Source organism: Pteropus medius, unplaced genomic scaffold (assembly GCF_902729225.1).
Source record: "Pteropus medius unplaced genomic scaffold, Ma_sr-lr_union100, whole genome shotgun sequence".
Lineage (NCBI taxonomy): Eukaryota > Metazoa > Chordata > Mammalia > Chiroptera > Pteropodidae > Pteropus > Pteropus medius.
In genome coordinates, this window is record NW_024350630.1 from 30593 (window position 1) to 54560 (window position 23968).

Genomic DNA, 23968 nt, shown 5'->3' on the forward strand with positions numbered 1-23968 from the left:
GCAATCCCAAGTAGAGATGAATTAGTAATAAAACCATATTTAAAAGAAAATAAAACAAAACAAGCCTATATAGAACATCCGAAAAGTATAATAAGTAAACTAAAAATAACTGAAATGTATGACTGCTACACATTATAGCATATAATTTTTTCAAATACTCATGGAATGGAAATTGAAAATATGCTAGGCAAACACCATGCCTCAATAAATTCCCAAGCAAAGACACACTGAAAATGTATGTTTTATCCAGAGGAAATAAGCTAAAAACAGTAAGTTAACAAGAAAACCTTCAACTGCTTGAAAATTAGAATCGATGCACAAACTAAAACGTTAATTGACTCACAGCAGACAGAAACACATCAAAAGTCATGGAAAGTAGTTTGGCAGAACTTACATTATTCCAAAATGAATGTTTTAGAAAATATAAAAACTGAAAGAAAAAGTTGAAAAATCAATTATCCAAATCGTATCAAAAACCTAAAAAATAAACAGCAAACCAAAGCCAAAGAAATGAAGGGGAATGAACTAATAAAAGATTTAAAAAATAACTTTTTTTTTCACTTACCCTCACTTTAAAGATCCAGAAACTGAGGCCTAGATATTCTATTACTTAGCCAGTCATACATTTAGTGGGGCACAAAAAAGACTTGAATATAAACCACTGACTTAATCCATACTTACAACTAAAGGTTAAATAACTGCTTTAATGCTATGGCCCCCTCAAATTCACATAGGGCCTTCCATACAAAAACAAGAGGTATATTCTCAAGTATGTACAGGTTTCCTGTTGCTAATATTAAGCTTCAGTAACTTTTAAGTGTGACATAAAATGACAACAGCTTTTATGATTACCTTACAAATTATTCAGGACATTATTCAGTATTCTTAAGCACCCCAAACAACAAAACCTTAATATCCTACCTGATTCTGTTGGAATGGGGGTTGAGACTGTCCATCAGGAGTCTGGCCCTGGCTGTCATTCCCTCCTACTGGAGAGCCACGAGTTGTGGCTGTCATACTCAACAGAGAACAGATCTTTGCTATTTTGTCTGTTTATGCAGCTGTTGTAAGAGAAGAAATTATAGTCCACTTAAAGGAGATGAAATACCAGCATACGTCAGCCTTAAAAATCTCCAATTCAAGGACAGACCATCTTGTACAGACCATTTCATAACCTAAAAGTAGAAGGAAAAAGGTATAATTTGTTTAATATTAAAATCATACTAATTTTAATATGTATGGTAACATCATTAGAGTCCTTAACTATCAATAATAGATGGCTATAAAAATGAGACAGTATAAAAGTAAATTTTTATCAATACTGTTACTCAACAAATTCATATTATTATACCAGTAATTATAAGGAAACATAAAAAGTACAGTCTTAATGTTACATATAATATTCCAGGAAAAATGCGAAGTTCTTAGTGTCATTTCTGACTTATAAAAGAATGCCTGTTTGTTGCTGCCAAATACACACTGTGAAAATACAAATACTTGAAAGATGTAGAATTCTTTCATAAATAAAATGAAAAACAAAGTTAAGAGATAATTCCATAATGGTGGGATTAAAAAGTAGATTAAAACAAACCTTAAGTATACAAGCATATACACACAGCCTGTCCATATAGTCATCCTAAGATCAAATAGTCTTGCATTTTTTATTTGTGTATATAAACCTCACTTAGAGAGCAATACAAGAAGTAAATTTTTAAAACTTAGAGAAACTCCCTATCTTTCTGTTTCTAACAAAAAATATCAAACCTTTTCATACAACTCAAAAAAATCAATTGCCAATTTCAAAATTTCATTCTTTACTACTTCAAATTTATTCTAAGTTTTTTTCCTTTTGTCCTTTTCTCAGTTCCTGATGATACCATACACGCCCTATCTCTGAAAAAAACCTTGTTCTTCATTTTCTCAATTTCTTTCTAGAAATTTTAGTTAGCCTATTAAGTATGCTTAAATTTTCCCTACTGAAAGCCATTAATATCTGTTCTCCAAAAACTTCTTGAATATCTATGTTGTTCCTTTTTTTCATCATTTGGTGTGCGTTCAAAATTGCTTTCATCAAGATGGTCTTGTGGGAATTACAGGGATGGCTTTGAAAACAAACCAATTCGTCTACAACTACAAAGCTTTCTATGTAGGTATATTTTTTTGGAAGACAACAGAGATGACTTCTGGTCCAGGATTAAGACCCTAACTCTTCACAGGTTATACACAGATTTTGTGTTATATGAAGATTTTATGAATTTAACCTAAAAGCAAAAATATATGAATGGAACTACATCAAACTAAAAATCTTTTGCTCAGCAAAAGAAATCATAATAGCTACACCATTTTACATACCCACCAACAGTAAACAAGGGTTCTAATTTTTTCTTTTCGTTTTTTTTAAGTGCCAGTTTATTATTTTTTTCATACTATATATACATAATTTTTTTAACATTTTATTTTTTTATTTTCCCCCTCCCATCTCCCTTCAGTAACCACTAGCCCATTGTCCATGTCCATGAGTCCCTTTTTGTTTGTCCTGTTCATTTGTTCTTTTAGGTTTATATTCCACATATGTGATATCATGTGATTTTCAACCTTTTCTGTCTTGTTTATTTCACTTAGTATAATTATTTCAGGTTCCATCCATGTTATTGCAAATGACAGTGTTTAATCTCTTCTTATGGCTGAGTAATATCCCATTGTATGTATGTACCACACCTTCTTTAGCAAATCATTTATCATAGGACACTTTGATTGCTTCCATGTCCTGGCCACTTTGACTAATGCTGCTGTTAACATCAATGTGCAAAAATATCTTTTTGGATACTGCCACATAGCTAAATGCAAATTTTTAAGAAGTATAGTTTACACAGAATAATACACAAATAATGGTTTCTCAAGACAGTTATAAAACCGGCTGCTAATAACAAACAATTATCTGCCTAATGACTGAACTTCCAAGGTTCCGCCCCCCCATAAGAAAATAAAATGTGAGAATCATATTTTCAGGAGAATAAATCTCATTCTGGCTGTCAAGCAGTATTTTTTTGCCTTCTTCACATTCCTTTAAAGTTTGTTCCCCTCTCCCCAACCCCCATCTATTTCCAGGGTCTTTGCACAAGCAGTTTGTCTGGTTAATTCATACTCATTCTTTTAACTCTCAACTCAGATGTGGCCTTTTTGAAGAGATCTCCTTGACTAAACCTCATCAAGTCCCCCTAGAATTGGCACTCAGAGCCCCTTGCACTTTCCTTTTTGGCATTTATGTAATTCTCTCTCAACATGGTAAAACATGAACTCCACAATGATAGTGACCTTACGGTTTTGCTCATCAGTGAAACCTAAGAAATCTCAAAAATATGTTAAGTGCTCTACCAATCTAGCAACCACTAGTAAATTATTTAAGTAAATTTGAGTAAACAAACCAAAAAATTAAGGACTACCAATCTCCACACATGCTTTGCAACTGTTCTCATAAACTGATGTTAAGATATTCTTCACCCTAAATCCAGAGGCTTAATTTCAAATATTCAATCAAAAACTACCTCCAATCACTTTCACGCATAGGTCTTTTCTCAAGATGTAGAAACACGGTGATTTCTAGGCCCCAGAATATCAGACTGATAGCCTTATTTCTCTTATTGACAAACTTTCACACATTGCTAGTACAAATGTAAAACATCAGTCCACCACTTTGGCAGTTTCTTACAAAGCTAAAAGTAGATTAACCATACAATCCATTAATCACATTTCTACACATCTACTCAAATAAAAACTTAGGTCCACATAAAAACCTGTACACAAATGTTAGCAACTTTATCAATATTTGCCCAAAATTGGAAGCAACCAAGATGTTCAAAGAGGTTAAAAAAAACTCTGGTAATTTCACACAATGGAATAATATTCAGCAATAAAAAGAAATGAACAATCAAGCAACAAAAAAGACATGAAGAAATCTTAAATTCATACTGCTACATAAAAAAATCCAGTCTGTAAAGGCTACATATTACATGACTATGACTAAATGACTTTATGGAAAAGGCAATACACTTATAGAGACAGTAAAAAGATCTATGGTTATTAAGTGTTCCAGGAACGCGGAAGAGATGACCGGTGGAACATACGATATTTTAGAGACTTGAAACTATCCTGTATACTATACTGATGAATATATGAAATTATGCATTTGTCATCACCCGTATAACTGTACTAAACACTGAGCCCTAACTTGAACTATGAACTTCAATTAAACTAAATATCAAATAGGTTAATCAACTGTATTATAACGATGCAAGATATGAATAGAGGAAATGGTAAGGGCAGATACAAAACCTCTATTTTCTGTGTAATACTTCTGCAACCCTAAAACTGGTCTTTAAAAAAGTTTATTAAAAATGTAAAATAATTTTTCACTTGGAAAATAGTTATTTCATAAAAATACTTGTTAACATAACTGGTTTAGTACTTTTTTCATATGAAATAGTAAATAACTTTAAATCTATAACTTTTAATTTACAATATGGTAAATACCAAAAGAAAACACACAAACTAAGCTAAATGAGATTCTCAAAACTTTTTATAGTGTAAAGAGGACCTGAAATCAAAAAGTTTGAGAACTGTTAGTCTCTTAAATACAGCATGTGTAACAATCTCCTTTCACTAATTACCTTATTGTAATAAAAAACAAAGAATATAAAATTTTATCTGAAACCATTTATATCAAACTTTAATCACTGCAGATCCTTATTCTCCTTTTGAGAAAATACAAAGATCACTCTTATCATTTCCTCTATCAGGCTGCTAATATTTTTTAGCAGCATTAACATTCTTCAGAACCATCAGCTAAGACACTCCTAGATTCCCAACATTAGAAACTAATAATGTTAGTACTTTTAAGTTGCCAAGTTTTGTCATATTTTGTCATGTCCAATCTCTTAGCTTACTATTCCACTCAATGATAGAAAAGGTAGTCTCATTAACAGCCCCTGTGTTATGCCATAGCCAACTCATGGTTGTCAATGCTTAATTTCATACCTCAAAACATTTCTCTAAGCATTTTACCCAAACTGCTAAAAAAAAAGTTTCAATTCTTTGGCTACCAGATTCACCTCTAACTTATCTTTTAAATAGCCACAGAATTTATCTCCTAATGTCTCTACAAATCAAAAACAAAAATAAAAACAGAAACAAAAAACACTAACAACAACAAAACAGATTTCTTTCCATGAAGGCAGAAAGTCCCATTTCATTGTTTAAAAATCAGCGTAAATGGCATTTGAAATCCTTTATAATCCAATCTCACTCAAATTAGCTTTTTGGTCTCAGCCTATAATTCTTTCCTCTCAATTATTCAGTGCTCCTCCTACATTCTATTACTAGTCTTTAAATATAGCACAGACTTCCATTCCTCAATTTCAAATGTTCCCTACCCTGGAAGTCCCTGACCTAATTCATGAAGCCACCCAAATCCTACAACTTTAAAGATCAGCAAACAGTATACAAACTCAAATTGGAATGATTATCTTCACCTCTTTTAAGCATTCACTCTATTTTTCACATCTCTATTTTATACAAAACATAATTAAACATTAAGTTCTTGTCTGCCCATCAGACCTGGAGTCTTAAAGAGATGTTTAGCTATTCATCCCCCAGTTGATGACCACGAATGAATGAATGAATAAATGAATACAATTCAAGAATTACAGTAAGAGAAGAGCAATTGCTTTGTCCAATTCTCTCATTTTATAATTGTAATGAGGTCAAATAACTTGCTTACTAATTGAAGAGCTAGATAGTAACCCAAGTCTCTTAACTGACATCATATTTTATTAACCACTGAATTCCCTCAACCAGTCATTACGCTCATCACACAAAAAAAAGAAAGCTTCACCTCACAAATGAATTTCACTTAAAAGACATCCCACAAAAATCTTTAAATACCATGTATAATAGCACCGTTTCACTATATTCTGTAAGAATTAGCAAACTGACACCTAGTAATAACATAATGTAATAAATATGAATGTAAAATTTTGATTCTGTAATCTTTGTATTCTATGTAAATCACTGCACATGTGTTGATAAACAAAATTCAATTATTCAATAATACCTACTAATAAGCAAGAGACTAAGCTAGTAGACATGAACTTAATTCTAGGAGACAAACAGAAACAGAAAATGTTAAGTTCATGAGAAAGTGCTATAGGAGTTCAAAAAAATGCCAATTATTATCAACTGAATATAATCAAAGATGGCATCAAACTTAGTGTGATGGGTCAGGTGCAATGAACATACCCCTCACAACCAGCACAAGAGTAAAGAGTACAAAGGAACTCTAACAGACATTCACATCAACTATGGATATTCTTCCATGAAATGAGAGAATGTTAAATAATCATGGAAGGAGACTGGGAGTTTTGTTAAAGTAACTTCATTTTAGTGTAATTAGCATGATAATTGTTTTGAACAGTATTTGGGAGGAAGAGTAGAAAGAGAAAAGTACACCTCTAGTATAATTCGCCCACTCAGGCTTTACTAAGGATTACTAAAACAATTGTCTTAATAAGAGCAATTCAACTTCAGACAGCTGATATTTATATGGCTCAGATACGAAAGAAACCCTCTTATATCTGGCAAGGAATATATTTTGTGGCTACTATAATTTTAAGGTTCTCCTGTAACAGAGTCCCTCTCTCCCTTCAGCTCACCAGGTAGAAAAAAGTCAACAACTCCATTACGCCTCATGTGATGGGGTACAAATCTAACAAGATAAGAGTGGCCTTAAACAATAAAATAATTCCTGCGAGGTATCTCAACTTGGGACTATAAACTTTCTGGATCAGATAACTTTGTTTTCATGTTGCTTATTTCCAAGATGTTTAACACCACAGCATCTCTCTTCCCTATACACTGAATGCTAACCAGTGCATGCTCACTCCTTCTCAAAATGTGACAATGAAAAATGTCTCCAGATTTTTCTGAAATGTTCCACAAGGCAAAATCAGCTCAAATTGAGAACCACTGCTGTAAACTCTGATACTGAATTACATGATCGTTTGGTCATCATTAGGCTTAACTGATGCATATAAATGTAAGTGATATATTGATTAAATATGATTACATGACACTGCCTATCTTATTTCCATTAAGGTCTGGGCAACCAATTCAAATCAAAACAGTACCCTACATTCAATTAAAATACATCTCATTTCTCAGTACAGACATTAAACAAAGAGAGAAGCTAACTCTGCTGGAATAACTATCTTCCAGAAAAATAACTAGAAAGGCAGCTTTTAAAAAAAAACTCATGGAAAAGAGCTTGAAACCATTTTAGTTTCCTGAGAACATCTTGTAAACCTCAGTCACTTATGATGAATTTAACTGTCACTAACAAAGGAAAAAAATTTCACCCAAAGAACTAATAAAACAAAGCTATAAAGTTGTAAGACGAGGGTATGTATGGAGAATCTACAAAGTCAAAGTAATGAAGGTAACATGGGCTTTTCTTAGTTGTGGGTGTGGTTTTTAAGAAAGGAAATACTATTACAAAAACTGTGTTAAAACTGAATTCATGATGGGAGTTTTGAGCAGTATGGAGGGAGGGGCGGGAACAGGCATTTTATCCAGCAAGAAGGACCATGAAAATAACCTCTCTTCAGGCAGAATAAAGAAACCTGACATACCTAAGTTCCTAAAACAGTAAGTAGAGGCAAAAGACATGAGAAAATCCTACCTATTAACTGAAACATATACAGCAACTAGGGAAAACTTTGATTCATCATAATATTCAAGCATTTATCAACACAAAATGTTCATTACCGTATATTCATAACAAAAATTGCTGACATCTCAAAAGGGCCCTGGGGGAAAGACTAACTAAATAATAATATATTTGTAGGGTGGTGTATTTTAAGTCCTGAAAAATGCTAGTATAAAATGCTTTTTAAGCTACCAAAAAAAAAAAAGAAAAGAAAAGAAAAAGAGCAAGACAGTAAGTTATACTTATAATATTTTCACCCATTTTTAAAAATAAACCAAAAAAGTGAAAAAATACTTAAAAATACTATTGCATCATAAGAGATAAAATGTTTGTATGACCGTTTTACCTGTTATTCCTCTCCTGAAATTTCTGAACTTTTTACTAAACACGTGTAACTTTTGTATACAGAAATACAAACATACATATGTGCAAAGTGCTTATACACTCACACACATACACACAACAAAGGAACATAAAAAGTTCTCCATCAAATGAGAGACTATAACTTAAACGTAAAGTCTGGTTTTCTGAAAATTTATTTACACAGAATGTCCAGTGTTCCCTTTTTACCAATTAAATATTGTTGTATTTAATCTATGCCCTTTTCCATTTCAGTCAGTCTCCTTTTAACATGAATGTTCCATATCATGTGATGTACTGTTTTGAAAATGGCGCTCTATGTCTCACAGATTCTGAGCTTTAAAAGGCTCTGGGAGGAGTTGGCTCCATAGTGTCATGGTTAGCACATCTGCTTTTACATGCAGAAGGTCCTGGGTTCACCTACCTCCAAGAGTTTTTCATCTGAAAAATGGGGAGTTTAATTAAATCTAAGATCCCTTCCTAAACTACCCATCTTAGACTGATTAATAGGTGAAGCTGAAATATGCTAAGTAATGACCTCGTAGCAAAACAGGGAAGGAGAAAATCATGTTGAGAATGCTGTACTGATGATTACATAACAAATAATACCACCTAAATGCCAAACAATTTCCAGTATTAGGTATGTATCACTGATTTAGAATCTAAATTCTGACCACATAAATGCCACTAAACAAAGACAGAATCTGAAGAAAATCATGAATGAAAGTACCTAAATAAAAAAATAAAAAGTCAGAAAAAAACACATATATACCATAAAGACAACTAAGAGCATAGATGCGGAAAAGTAAATACAGATGAAGGGGAAACATGCCAGAATAGGTACTCCAAGCAAAAACTTAGAAGCTTTATCAAGGTCAATTATTCTTAAAGCCAATATATACAAAGAATCGTGTTTCTACTATACTAGACACTTTACTGTACTAGGGAAGACTGAAATTCAGAATAAATCTCTTAATTAATATAAACTGGAAAGTATCAGGGCAATTCCACTGGTTTACTACAACATGTAACTTTTAATTATAGCACCTTTACTGAGGCAGATAAAAAGAATGATAGAAAATCAGAGCTGGGAAAATTAGCTGGTCCTCTTCCCCACACACTTCATTAAATCAGCTGGTCCTCTTCCCCACATACTTCATTAAACATAAATAAAAAGTAACCTTTTTGTTTATTATATACCCTGACATATGACAAGCCTAGGATAGCACATGATATCACGATACACAGTAAGTGCCCAAAGAATATTTATTGAAAGAATGGGGGGGAATAAAAACCTTTAAGAGGTAAAAATAGGATTAGAGATTAAACTGTAAATGATAAACAAATATAATCAAATTATGGTTCTAAGTAAAACCCTAGTTCCTTACCTTCTAAATTGCTATGTGTGAGTCTGGGTGTGAGATCTGTGACAGTACTTCTGACACAAAACACTCAAAAAAGGATACTACTACCTAAATGGGAGAATAACAAAATGCTCAAAGGGTCTCACGTCTCCTCTTTCTCTAAACTGAACCGCTTACCTAGCTGCACATTTAGGTCCCATCCTAGAACTACCCAGAATCTCCCAAAATCTATTCTAGGACTGAGCTCTAACTAGTTACATTCTCCAGTAAGCTCGACATAATTCTGGGACACAGCTGAGGTAGTAAACTATATACAATGACTTTGAGGACAGAACAGGAAAAAAGATTTGCTATAAAATATACATATATTGTATATGTACATGTTTAATAAAGAATTTGTCATATTAAAAGACTAAGTTTAGATAATATCAAAATGGAATACTTTTTCCTATATTAATCCTTAAAAGCATATTATAATAATCACTTCACAATCAACAAGAAAAATAGGAAGTCAATGATATGGTAAATTCAAACACTAACATACAGAAAGTGATTCACATCTTTCTCTTCCTTTATTAAAATTATGGACATAAATAGTTATTATAGTAGTTATTATAGTAGTCCCATTTTCCATTTTATTTACCAAGTAGATGTATGAAGTCTTGGGCCACATTAATAAGCTTGAACAGATCAATACTATTTAAGGCCTTTTTCTCTTCATTTCTGAATAGAGAATTGAGCACACTGAACTAAGTACACAGAAACATTAGCAACAACCAATAAATTTCTATTATTTCTACTTCAATAATTCTATAAATTCTGTAAAGTCTCACACCCCTATGTCCACAAAAGCTAAATTAATTTGGAAAAGTTTCTGTGGAAAACAATTTTAAACACTAAATGAAACCTCAAATTTATTTAAATGAAACCTCAAAATTTCTTAAACTGAGATATAGTTGCACATCAAACTAGTCTCTGTGGATGGTCTAAGTAAATCACAGAAAGACAACGCTTCAATTTTACATCTTTCAGGAATATTATGTTAATCAAACATTTTTAAAGAATAAACCCACAGATCAAAATATTCTGAATATGCTGGCAGACAAGTAAAAAGTGAATTTTATTCAATGCAGTTTAACATCCCTGTGACTAATCAGGACATTTATCAAATAGCTAAATATTTTAATAATCTTAAAGAATTACAAAATTTATTAAGCTGTAAGCCTAGTCTGATATATAGAACAATCAAATTTCAATGTTTAAACATGAAAAAGCATATAAACTAATAATTTTTATAGCGCATTTGGCAATAATTGGTACAATGGTTGGAATTACCATTATTGAAACTATTAGAACTCAATTTTCATATCAGTCTATGGAAATAAAGTTATCTAAATAAGATATATCCAAAATGCTTAACACAGTGCTAACATAATTAGAATTCCAATGACCACTATGCTATTAAAAAATTAAAAATTATGTTATTTGCTCATCAAAAAGATGTATAATTGCATACTTAGTAACAATAACCGAATAATTCTTATCCACAGTGCTTTTAAAGATCACTTTGTTCAGGCTTGGCATTACACAAATTAAAAAGGGGGGTAGGAGTGGTGATGTGACAAAGAAGTGTCAGAACTATTTTAAAAACTACCAAAGTGACTCTACTGTGTTATCTGGGTTGAGAGAAACGTTTCATTAACTCTTTTGCAAATGTTGTCAGACTCTATGTTCAAAATGATGATAATAATAAAATAATAATAATAGTAATAATAATGGCTTTCAAGGACATAGCTCCTAAAAGAACAATATGAAAGCTAAAATCTATTTCTCAAGCATCGAAAGAAAAATACATCAAGATTCAAAAAATACAAGAGTAAAAGTGCAATCAAGGTTAACATTAAATTTTACCTCTCATGATGGTTACAAAACAATGTGTTTATAATATCTTACTAGGTATTAACTAATACGACTAACTTGTAACACATAAAAATAGTTAAGGGGTTAAATTGTTTATAAACGACGATTTAAAAAAAATTTAAGTATTATTCTTCCTTAGAATAGAAATTAACTTGCCTATTAAGAGCATAAGGATAATGTATAAATACGACAGTCAAAAAATAAACCCTTATTTATTTATAAGCCATTTTAATAACTCAAATAGGTTTTGACAATAGTGCCGAAAACTCCTCATAAGAGAGACAAAAATCATGTCAACAAACTATACTGAGAAAACTGGATATCCATCTGCAAAAGATGAATCTGTATCCCTAACTCACACAATACAGCAAAGTTAAACCAAATGGATTTTGTAAAGCAAAGTGTAAGTATAGTCAGGCACCAGAAAACATTTTTAGTCAACGTGAGATTGTATGACAATGTTGGTCCCATAAGGTTTTAAAAGAACTAAAAATTCCAATGACTTAGTGACATGGTAGCCATTTTAGCACACACAATGATAAAATAGGACATAATACTTTATGATGGTAATAAACAACTACGTTACTGGTTTATTTATTACACTTTTTATCATTATTTTATTTTATTTTTCTTAGGCACGGCAACCCTTGGTTGACATCACAGACTGCAAGGACCTTGTCAGCTTACAATCTCTTATTTTTTACTTTTTATGCATACAGCACCTGGTTTTCCTAGGTGGTCTCCCATCCAAGTACTAACCAAGCCTGACCCTGCTTCTGAGATCAGTCGGGCTCGGTCTTGTTTTATCATTATTTTAGAATGTATTCTTCCTATTTAAAAAGTTTATTATGCTGTTACACCAGCAGTGGCTTCATACATCTCAAATTTAATGCATCTCATGACTGCATCATTCCCTCTTGTGCCTCATTAAACCTAATGTTGTTTTATAGTTTTAGTATAACCTAAGTGAACAGGGTTTATAAGCTCTACAGTAGAAAACAGCATGTCTCGGGCCTTCACATTCACTCACCACTCACTGAGTCACCCAAAGTAACTTCCTGTCTTGCAAGCTTAAGTGTCACTGTTCCTTTGTTGAGCCCTCCACAACCAGTGTGAAGATGCAGGCGGGTACCATGAATCTTCATTAACCTAACACCATTCGCCCTGCCCTGATGATTACCTGAGTCCCTGCCCACCCAAGCCACTTCCATTGGCTTATCCATACAAATGGCCTTTCTTGGCTTATGCTAGGACTTTCCTAAAATCACTCAAAGGTTCACAAATCCCAAACAAGCATCATTGGCCTCAGCATACCCTGTACCTCTTGCTAAGCAGCCAAGGCCCAGCACTGGGGCAGCACCAAAGCACCACCTCCACAAATGACACACCCAAAGGGTGGACTGGGCAGACATGAGAGCCCTGTTAAAGCAAATCCTGCTCCTGTAGGCTCAGCCCCTGCACAAACAGCCCCTCTACTGAAGCCAGAGCCAATCCTCACAGCTAATCAGCCTGAGGGCAAAAACCTCCCACTAGGCCAACAGCAACCAAGGCTCAACTACAATAAGTGGGCACACACAACCCACACAAGGAACATCCAGCTCGGGTGACCTAGAGGCTGTGCCTCTGGTTCCCACTGGACAGCTACTACATAAGGGTAGCCTACCTAAAACATACATAGAAACAGAGGGAGGCAGCCAAGATAAGAAGACAAAGAAACTTATCCCAAATAAAAGAAAAGAACAAAACTCAAAAGGAACTAAAAGAAACAAGAAAAAGAATCTACCAGGTGCAGAGTTCAGAACACTGGTTATAAGGCTGCTCCACGACTTAGGGGAAGAGTTGATGAACTCAGTGAGAACTTCCAACAGTAAGAGAGAAAATATTAAAATGAAAATAGAAAGCATAAAAAAGAGCCAGTCAGAAAAGAAGAATATATTTGAGAGAATGAGCGGTAGATTAGATGACGAAGAAGATAGAACTGGTGATTTAGAAAGCAAGAAACACCAAATTAGTACAGCAATAAGGAAAAATCCAAAAAAAAAAAAAAAAAAAAAGAGAAGTTTAAGGGCCCTTTGGGACAACATGAAGTGAAACAACATTCACACCATAGGGGTATCAGAAGAAGACAGAAAGCAAGAGACTGAAAACCTACTTGAAAAAATAATGACTAGATACTTTCCTAACCTGGTGAAGAAAAGAGACATACAAAGCCTGGGAAGCAGAGGTCCAAACAAGATGAGCCCAAAGGGCACACCAAAACACATCATAATTAAAATGCCAAAGAGGGAATCTTAAAAGCATCAAGAGAAAGCAATTGGTTACCTATAAGAGAGCTCCCACAAGACTGTCACCTGATTTCTCAACAGAAACTCTGCAGGAAGGGACTGGCAGAAAATACTCAGTGTGAAAGTAAGGACCTACGAAACAAAAACATAGCTGGGGAAGCAATACTTAACACCAGGCAAAATGACTAAAACAAAGGCTATGAATATAGCAGGAAACAAAGAAGAACCCAGTAATGCCATTTCTAGGTATTTACTCAAAGAAACCCAATAAACTACTTAGAAGGGACAGGTGCATATATATGTTCACTGCAGTATCACATACTGAAGCAACTTAAGCATGCATCAATATTTGAATAAAGAAGTGGTACATATATACAATGGAATATTACTCAACCATAAAAAAGAAAAAAAATATTGCCATATCCAACAACATGGACGGACCTAGAGAATACTTTGTTCATCAACAAAAAAACACCCAAACTGCACATCAGCACCTCTGAGCATGGGATCTGTGCAGAAGAGCTTCCACAGGTCAAAACCCTGAGACTGGGAAAAATAAAGAAGCTGTTTCTTACAGCCACCACATCTTCCTATGGGGGAAGGGAAAGGGAGAACATATGGAGAATTCCATGAATAGCCCTGCCTAAGCGAGTTTATGAGTTCCATGCAGCCAGCAGCAGGACCCAGTCATCAGGGCAAAAAGAGGAGGAGCAGATAGGAGAAAAATAACAACTGATTTTTACCGGCTGCGGCACCAAAACCAAGACTGAGCTGCAGCCCCACAACTCCAACCCAGAAGGCCCCTGCCTCCATGCCCTCTGAGACCAATCACTCTAGGGCCCCAGGGGAATCTGAGCAAACACAACTAAAACTGTTGCTAACACTGACAGGGACTGAAACTGAGGGTAGTGAGTGTGATTAAAAATCTACAAGAAAATAAAGCCATTATATAAAAGAAATATTAAGGCTTTATATAAAGTAGGGATCCAAAAGGCTTAGATGCACCTACTGGAAGACAAAAGAAAAGCGCTTTCTTTGCAGTAGACTAAAGAGACACCTTTATATAATAAATCTTCTTTCTGGAAAAAAAGCAGACTACACTTCCATTAATGCCCAGGTGGAGAAATAGTTCATTAAACATCATGAACAACCGAAGTGACAAGGCAGCTCGGAAAGAAGGAGAAAAATCTCCAGAAAATAAGCTTACAGACATATAAACATGCAACTTAAATGACAGAGAATTCAAGATGGTACTTCTAAAAAAACTCAGTGAGTTTTCTCAATGAGTCATATCAACAATTTCAGAAAATGATAAAACTACTAGATAAGCAGAGCAAGAAAACTGATACACTCAAAAAGAACCAAATGGAACTTCTGGAAATATAAAACACATTGCAAAAGTTGAAAAATGAAATAGCAAGCTAGATAAACAGGGCTGACCAAATGGCAGAAAGGATCAGGGATATTGAAGACAGAAATCTAGAAATAAATCAGAAGGAAGAGAGAAACCAAAGAATGAAAAGTCATGAAAGAGAAATACAAGAACTAGCTGATACCATCAGGAGAGGAAACATAAGAATAATGGGCATTCTCAAAGTGGAGGAAAATGAGCAGATATTAGAAAGCATTTTCAGACAAATAGTGGACGAGAATTTCCCAAAATCTAAGGAATGACCTGGAGCTTGGAATCCATCAACAGAACACCTATTTATGTCATCCCAAAAAGGCCTCCTCCAAGACACATTACATTAATATTATCAAAAATCAATGACAAAGAAAGAATACTCAGGGCAGCCAGGGAAAACACAGTAACCTATAAAGGAAATCCCATTAGATTCTGGTCAAACTACTTAGCACAAACCTTACAAGCCAGAAAGAATATTTGAAATCAAATATTCAAACTATTAAATAAAAGAAACCAGCCAAAAATAATGTATCCAGCTAAGATCTCCTTTAAATATGAAAGAGAAATTAAGACCTTTCCAGACATAGAGAAATTGAGGGAATTCTCTACTACGAGGCCTGTATTACAAGAAATACTGACAGGGGTCAGTTCATCTAAAACAAAATGACAAACAAAAACAAAAGCATAATTAGACTAGCAGGCAGATAGAAGCAGAAGAGTGCAACCCTTCCTATGAACAGAGTATTATAAGCTTAAACAATAAGGAGAGATTTGCTACAGCAAGATAATAATGAACATTCAACATACATAGGGACAAAATGAGACAACGGTGACTGAAAAGAGGACGATTCAAAGATCCAAATTCTCAAAGAGGAATGGAGATAAGGAATGCACAGAAGAAAATGGATGACTGTTTATCTGTAACTACCCTTTACATTTCTTAATGGTACCCACACACAGAAGATTCAGAACTGAAGTATAGAACAAAAACAAAAGAACCAGGGGGAAAATCCACAAAACCCAAACAAATTAAAAACAAAACAAACCATACAAACAAAAAGACACAAAAGGAAGCAATGGAAACACCGAACTACCAGAAAGCAAAAGATAAAATGGCTGTAAGACCTTATACTTCAATAATCACCCTAAACATAAATGGACTGAACTTACCAATAAAAAGGCAAGATCAAAAAACAAAACCTAACCATTTGCTGCCTCCAGGAGACACATCTCAGTTCCAAGGGCACATATAGACTCAGAGTAAGAGGGTGGAAAACGGTATTTCAAGGAAATGGCTTTCAGAGAAAAGCGGGAGTAGCAGGACTAAATTCAGACGAAACAGACTTCAAAATAAAAAAGCTAAAGAAAGATACTGAGGGACACTTCATAATGATAAAGGGAATCATGCACCAAGACAACATAACACTTATCAACATCTACGCTCCCAATCAGGGAGCCTCCTGATATGTAAAGCAATAACTAACAAAAGAAACAGACCAAAACACTATCATAGTAGGGGGCCTAAATACCCTGCTGTCAGATAGACAGATCATCCAAACAGAAAATCATTAAGGAAATAATATCGAATAATAACTGGATCAGAGTTTAGAAATAAAAAGAGAGATCAAGAGATACATAGAAACAAATGATAATTATAGTATAGCATATCATAACTTTTGGGACACAGCAATAGCAGTCATAAGAATAAAGTTCTTATCATTACAGGCCTACCTCCAAAAACAAGAATGAGCCCAAATAAACAACCTAATGCTTCACTTTACAAAACTAGAAAAAGAAGAACAATAGAGCCTAAAGTCAACGGAAGGAAAGAAGTCATCAAAATTAGAGCAGAAATAAATGAAACTAACAACAACAACAACAAATAAAGAAAAAATAAATGCAACAAAGAGCTGGTTCTTAGAAAAGGTTAATAAAATTGACAAACCCCTGCCTAGACTCACTAAAGAAAAGAGAAAGGACACAAACAAAATTAGGTATGAAAGAGTAAAAATTATGACTTATATCACAGAAATAAAAAAAATCATTCAAGAATATAATGAAAAAGTATATAATACCAAATATAATAACCTAGAAAAATGGTCTAGTACTTAAAAAAATACAATCTTCCTAGACTGAATCAAGAACTGGGAAGTCTACACAAACTGATCAGCAATATGTAAATTGAAACAATCATCAAAAACCTACCAAGATGTAAAAGTCCAGGACCAGATGGCTTCACCAGTGAATTCTACTAAACATTCACAGAAGATTTAATACCTAGTCTTTTCAAACTCTTCCAAAAAATCGAAGAGGAAGCAATACCTCCCAACTCATTTTATGAGGCCAATATTACCTTGATACCAAAACCTGGTAAAGACAATACAAAAAAAGAAAACTACAGACCAATATCTTCTATGAACACAGATGCAAAAATCCTAAATAAGATACTAGCAAACCGAATACAGCAACATATTAAAAAGACTGTACACCATGATCAAGTGGGCTTCAGCCCAGGGGCACAGGGATGGTTTAATTTACACAAATCAATTAATGTGATACACTACATAAATAAATTAGAAAATAAGAATCATATGATCGTATCAATAAATGCTGAAAAAGTCTTCAACAAGATACAGCATACATTTATGATCAAAACACTCAACAAAATTGGCAAAGAAGGAAAGCACCTTAACATAATAAAGGCCATCTATGACAAACCCTCAGCCAACATTATACTTCATGGTGAAAAACTAAAAACCTCTCCTTTAAGATCAGGAACAAGGCAAGGCTGTCCACTATGGCCGCTGTTATTCAATATAACATTGGAGGTTCTAGCGAGTGCAATCAAACAAGAGAAAGATATAAAATAGAGAACGAAGAAGTCAAACTGTCACTATTTGTGTATGACATGATTCTCTATATAGAAATTCTAAAGACTCCCCAAAAACACTACTAGAAACAATAAACAAATACAGTAAAGTCTCTGGATACAAAATCAATATTCAAAAATCCATCGTGTTCCTATACTCTAATAATGAAGTGTCAGAAAAAGTGTGAAAAATAATTCCTTTTCCAATTGCAACAAAAATAAAATACTTAGGAATAAATTTAACAAATATGTGAAAGACCTATATAATGAAAACCACAAGATCCTATTAAAACAAATCAAAGAAGATACAAAGAAATGGAAATATATTTCATGTTCTTGGATTAGAAGAATCAGCATAGTTAAAATGACCCATTAAAATCCCATCGGCTTTTTAAAGAAGTGAAACAAAAAATCATCTGATTTGTACTGAAGCACAAAAGACCCTGAATTGCCAAAGCCATCCTGAGAAAGAAAAACGAGGCTGGAGGCATCACACTGCCCAACTACAAATTACACTACAAAGTGACAAATCAAAACAGCATAGAACTGGCAGCAAAACAGACACACAGACCAGTGGAAGAGAACTGAGAATCCAGAAATAAATCTATATTTATATGGGCAAATAAATTTGACCAAAAAAGCGAAAAACATACAGTAGAGAAAGGAAAGCCTCATCAATAAATGGTGCTGGGAAAGCTGGAAAGCCACCTGTAAAAGCATGAAACTAGACTGTTGTCTATCACCACTCACCAAAATTAATTCAAAATGGATTAAGGACCTGAATATAACACCTGAAACACTAAAATGCATAAAAGAAAACATAGGAATTAATCTCAAAGACCTTGGACTTAAAGAGGATTTTATGAATTTGATCTCAAAGGCAAGAGAAGTAAAAGTAGAAATAAATGAATGGGACTACATCAAACTAAAAAGCTTCTGCTCAGCAAAAGAAACTGTCATCAAGGTAAAGAAAGAACCATTGGAATGGGAAAATATATTTGCAAGCAACACCTCTGATAAGGGCCTAATACCCAAAATATACAAAGAACTCACACAACTCAATACCAACAATAAAACAAACGATCCAATCAAAAAATGGGTAGAGGACCTGAACACACACTTCTCCCTAGACCAGATATAAACAGCCAACAAATATTTGAAAACATGCTCAACATTGCTAGCTATTAGGGAAATGCAAATCAAAATCACAATGAGAAATCATCTCACACCTGTTAGAATGGCTATAATCAACAGGACAAGTAATAACAAATGCTGGAGAGGATGTGGAGAAATAGGAACCCTCATACATGGCTGGTGGGACTGCAAATTGGTACAGCCACTATGGAAAACAGTGTGGAGGTTCCTCAAAAACTAAGAATTGATCTACCATATTATCCAGCAATCCCACTACTGGGTATTTACCCCCAAAGACTTGAAAACCCATATCCGAAAAGATATTTGCACACCAGTGATAATAGCAGCACTATTCACAGTAGCCAGGACATGGAAGCAACTGACGTGTCCTACAACAGACGACTGGCTAAGAAGCTGTGGCACATACATACAATGGAATATTACTCAGCCGTAAGAAGACATGAAACACTGCCATTTGTGACAATCTGGATGGACCTCGAGATAATCATGCTAAGTGAAATAAGCCAGAGAGAAGGTGAAAATCCCATGCTATCACTTATATGTGGGATATGAACCTAAAAGCAACAAAGGAAAAGGACAAACAAACTCATGGACATGGACAAACAGACCAGTGGTTACCAGAGGGTAGGGGAGTAGGAAGGAGATAGGAGGGGTAAAAGGGATCAAATATATACTAGCTGAAGGAAACTGGACTCTGGGTGGTAAACACACATAGACTATGCACATATCAAATTATAATGTACACCTGAAAATTATATAATTGTATTAACCAATGTTACCCCAATAAACATTTTTTAAAAATTAAAAAATAAAAGAATATTATGCTCAGTAAAATAAGTCAAAGAAAGACATACCATATGATTTCACTTGTATGCAGAATCTAAAAAACAAACAAAAAATCAAACAAAACAAACAAACTCATAGGTACAGAGAACATTGTGATAGCTGCAGGTGAAAGGAGAGGTCAAAATTGGGTGAAAAAGAGGAAGGGATTAAGAAGTACAAATTGGTATTTACAAGTAAAGTACAGCAAAGGGAATACAGTCAACTGGGATGTGAAGTACAGCATAGACACTATAGACAGGTGGATAGTAGATTTGTTTGGGGGATCACTTCATAAGTTACACAAATGTCTAATCACTATTTTGTACATCTCAAACCAACATATTATATGCCACTGATGATTTAACAGTTATTTAAAGAGAAAAAGAAGATAAACTACAAAAACACATTGCAAAACATCTATCAGATAAAAATATACAACCTAAACAGAGAATGTTTTTTAAAAAAAAAACAAAAAAACCTGATTTAAAAATGGGCAGTCTCAATAGAGTTACACTAGATTTACAAACTACCGATAAGCACATCGTAATGTGCTCAACACTGTTAGTCTAAGGGAAATGCAAATTAAAACCACAATAAGATATCACCAGAAGGAGTAAAAATATCAGAAATTAGAGGAACTGAATATCTCATAAATTGCTGATAAGACCATAACTGGTACAGGAACTCTGAAAACTATTTGGCAGTTTCTTAAGTTAAATATCAATTTACAATATAATCCAACAATTTTTTCCTATCCAACATAAATAAAACATACAAGTCTTTCTGTGTGAACATTATATTTGAAAATATAATGTTTCCTGTTCACACAGAAAGACTTGTAAATTAGGGCTAATAGCTTTACTGAAGTTCATATTATAAGAACCATATTTCAGTAGAAATCCCAAAACATTATCTAAGTGAAAAGACAGACATAAATGCTACATATTGCATGAATCTATTATGTAAACATTCAGGACAGGCAAATCTACAATGATAGAAAATAATTAGAAATTGCCTGGGGAAAATGACTGCAAACATGCAGGAGGAACTAGAGTGATAAAAATATTCAAAGTCTGGTTAGGGGCACTGTTTTCACAAGTATATAAATTTACTAAAAACTGTACAAAGAAATACACCTCAATGAAACTGTTAAAAAGTTAATTTACCTGATAACCAAAAGATGCAACTGTTTTTCCAGTTTTAAAGTACCAGTCCTTTTTGAATACACAGTGAAAAAGGAAAAAGTCTATATCTGAAATAATTATGTTTAATTTGGCTTAAACATAGTGGTTTCCACACTAAAATGCTAAAACAAATAAAAAACATTAAAGAAAGAAACTTCATCTGTCCAGCTATACAATGATTAAATGTTGAAATTTTATTACAACATCCAATTTCAAAAACTATAAAAGTCATTAAAAATATATACCTTATCAAAGAAAAATTATTAGAGGATATCAATGAAAAGTGTCATATGTTACACTCAAAATACATTTCAAAATCATAAGAAAAAGGACACATGGTAAGTCCTACTTGACCATTTCTATCCAATAACATGGTTTAAGGTAAGAATCTACCCTTCAAAATTACTTCTTTAGAACTCAGATTTTCAAATATAATGTTTTGCTATAAGCTATAACAATTCCTTCCAAGTTTAGAAAAAACTTCAAATTTTATTAGGGACAACCAACAAAAGAAATACTAGAACACTGAGATATGGTGAACATTCATGTTAAAAATGAATGTTCTTTCCTATGGGAAAGAATAAAAAATTATCTAAAAATCTTACTTTTAAGTGTTAAAAGTAAAAAATTATCTAAAAGAATAAAAAATTACATAAAAATCTTACTTTTAAGTGTTAAGTAAAACACACTGAGGTGACCCTTTAACACTAACTGTAACTACTTAAGGCTTTAATTTCTGATAAACACTGAAACAATAAAGTTTAAAACATAAATATTAAAACCACATGAATGAGTTTTTGAACTGAGGAAACAAATGCTGACTCGCTGGTAAGGAGTCTTACTTTACCCACTTCTAGAAGTCAAAATGGCAGTCGGTTAAATTAGGAGAACAAGGAAAATGTAGTTTACAGTCTTACAAATTCAAATACGTAGTTTAAGATAGGCAACCAACTTCTGGTTAAGTACTTCTGAGAGTATTACTTCTCATGATAAGCGCTCCTCCCCCCCCTCAAAATCTGTTCAATTTCGTAATCAAATGACAGCAAAATTTTTTTAAAAGCGCAAGTATACAAATGTTATTTATGTGGGTTTAGAGAATGTGTTTAATGATAAGAAAAAAGAACAAAATATCCTAAGAAATACAGCATGAATATTTAACTCATATCTACAATTAGCCAAATTAAGTTAAAAAGTATGCTGAAGTATTCAAACACGTGCAGGAGTACGTGCATAGTAGAAAATTCAAATATGGTTATAACAAAATACCACAGAATAACATAAATGCTCTATTTAAAAAATCCCTAAGTAAATGTTAGTTTCGACAGAATTCCATGCAATTACATAAAATATCTTCTCCATAGCTCTAAATTAATATTTTATAGTAATTTAAAAATACGTATATGAAAACTAAGACATGGTATCTCAAGAACGAGATTTTACTACCAACAAAATCAAATGTAGTAATCTCTCTGTAGAAACAGATAACAGAAAGGTGAAAAAAGTAATTAGAAATGACTTTTTTACTGAAACTTATTTCTCTGTCCCGAGGGCCTTAGCAAGCTGGAGAGGTACAGGAGGGCAAAAACGTTTAGACTGTCAGACTATCGTGGGAAGTGGACAAATGTCAAATAGACTAGCCAAGCGTAGGTGGGGCCCAGCACTGTTTCAAATCAGTCCACCTCATTAGTGGTATCTGAAGTCAAGCCAACCAGGATATTCACGAAGGGTCCTCTGGTGACCGAAACATGGAGTGGTTAACCCCAGCACTAGATAGGTCAGCGCAGAAGAGACAGAACCGTCAGCCATTTTCCTCTACACTCGACAATATGTTCCTAGAGCGCCGGCTGGGCAACCATTAGAGCTGAGTGCGACCTACCAGCACGACTGCGACAACTGGGAGACTGTCAATCTGCTTCTGGCCTGGCAGAAAAACAATAAATAGTGACATGCCTCCACCGTATTTCTGTCTGAGATCCAGTTGATTCCAGAAAGAAACTGGCGACTACTAATCACAGAGCACAAGTGCCTTTACATCAAAACCAGAGTACTGGAAGGCAGAAAGCAGCAACCAAATTTAGCCCCAAGTCACAAACAGAAACAAAAACAAAAAATTGCGACGGCTAGGCTCGGGAGTGGTGGCGTAATGTTAAGGACATTGCGCTCACTCCGTCCACCTTGGCACGCGGTGGCCCTCTTACCTATGTTTTCACTCGGAATGCAACTCTTCACTAAGGTGGTTTTCACGCGGTGCGTTTCTACTGTGTCACCTCCTCTTAGCCCGCAACAGCAGTTTCGCAGATCCCGGCCTGGTCTGTCCGCTGCGACTTACGCCTAGCTCCGGCGGCCGACACCAACAACCAAGAGCTCTACGGGGCCGCCTCCTGTGAAATAAAGACAGCAGCAGCAGGAACAACCTCTGCAAACCCTGGTAAGCTGGGTGAAGCTGGAAGGGGGTTGGGCTCAACTGAGCCCCCAAAGGGCGGGGTGAGGGAAAGCTGGGGCTCAGCAGTTGCCTAGGCCTTTCCTCTTCAAATATGGCGGAGCCTGCAAACCAAAAAAAAAAAAACAAACTGTCAGCTCAGTGAGCACGCAGCTGCGTAGACTTCACCAGCTCCCATGCCACCCACAAGGGCGCAGAACCCGCCCCTTTAAGTCCCTGCCTCGACCTTCCTCCTTCTAAGCAGCAGTGCCCTATCCCTAAGCGCTTCTTCGTTCTCCTTCTCCCCTCCCCCATGCCCTCTCTTCCCCGGAACTGTGAAGAATTATGTGCTCAGAGCCGGAAACTGATCCCTGACTTAGGCGCCATGATCCCGCTCGAAGTAAGGGGTGCAGAATCCGGGAT

General features: G+C 34.5%; 1 protein-coding gene across 1 annotated transcript in view; it reads right to left on the bottom strand.

Moving 5' to 3' along the window:
- LOC120584379 (probable ubiquitin carboxyl-terminal hydrolase FAF-X) overlaps positions 1-23688 on the bottom strand; it is a 52935-nt gene extending 29247 nt beyond the window's left edge. Inside the window, exons 1-3 of the mRNA XM_039840049.1 lie at positions 23325-23688; positions 19972-19997; positions 922-1175 (exon numbers count right to left, since the gene is read on the bottom strand). Coding sequence (XP_039695983.1) covers positions 922-1017 — 96 coding nt within the window. The 5' untranslated portion in view covers positions 1018-1175; positions 19972-19997; positions 23325-23688. The remainder of the gene's footprint in view (positions 1-921; positions 1176-19971; positions 19998-23324) is intronic.
- Between the last annotated feature and the right edge of the window lie 280 nt (positions 23689-23968).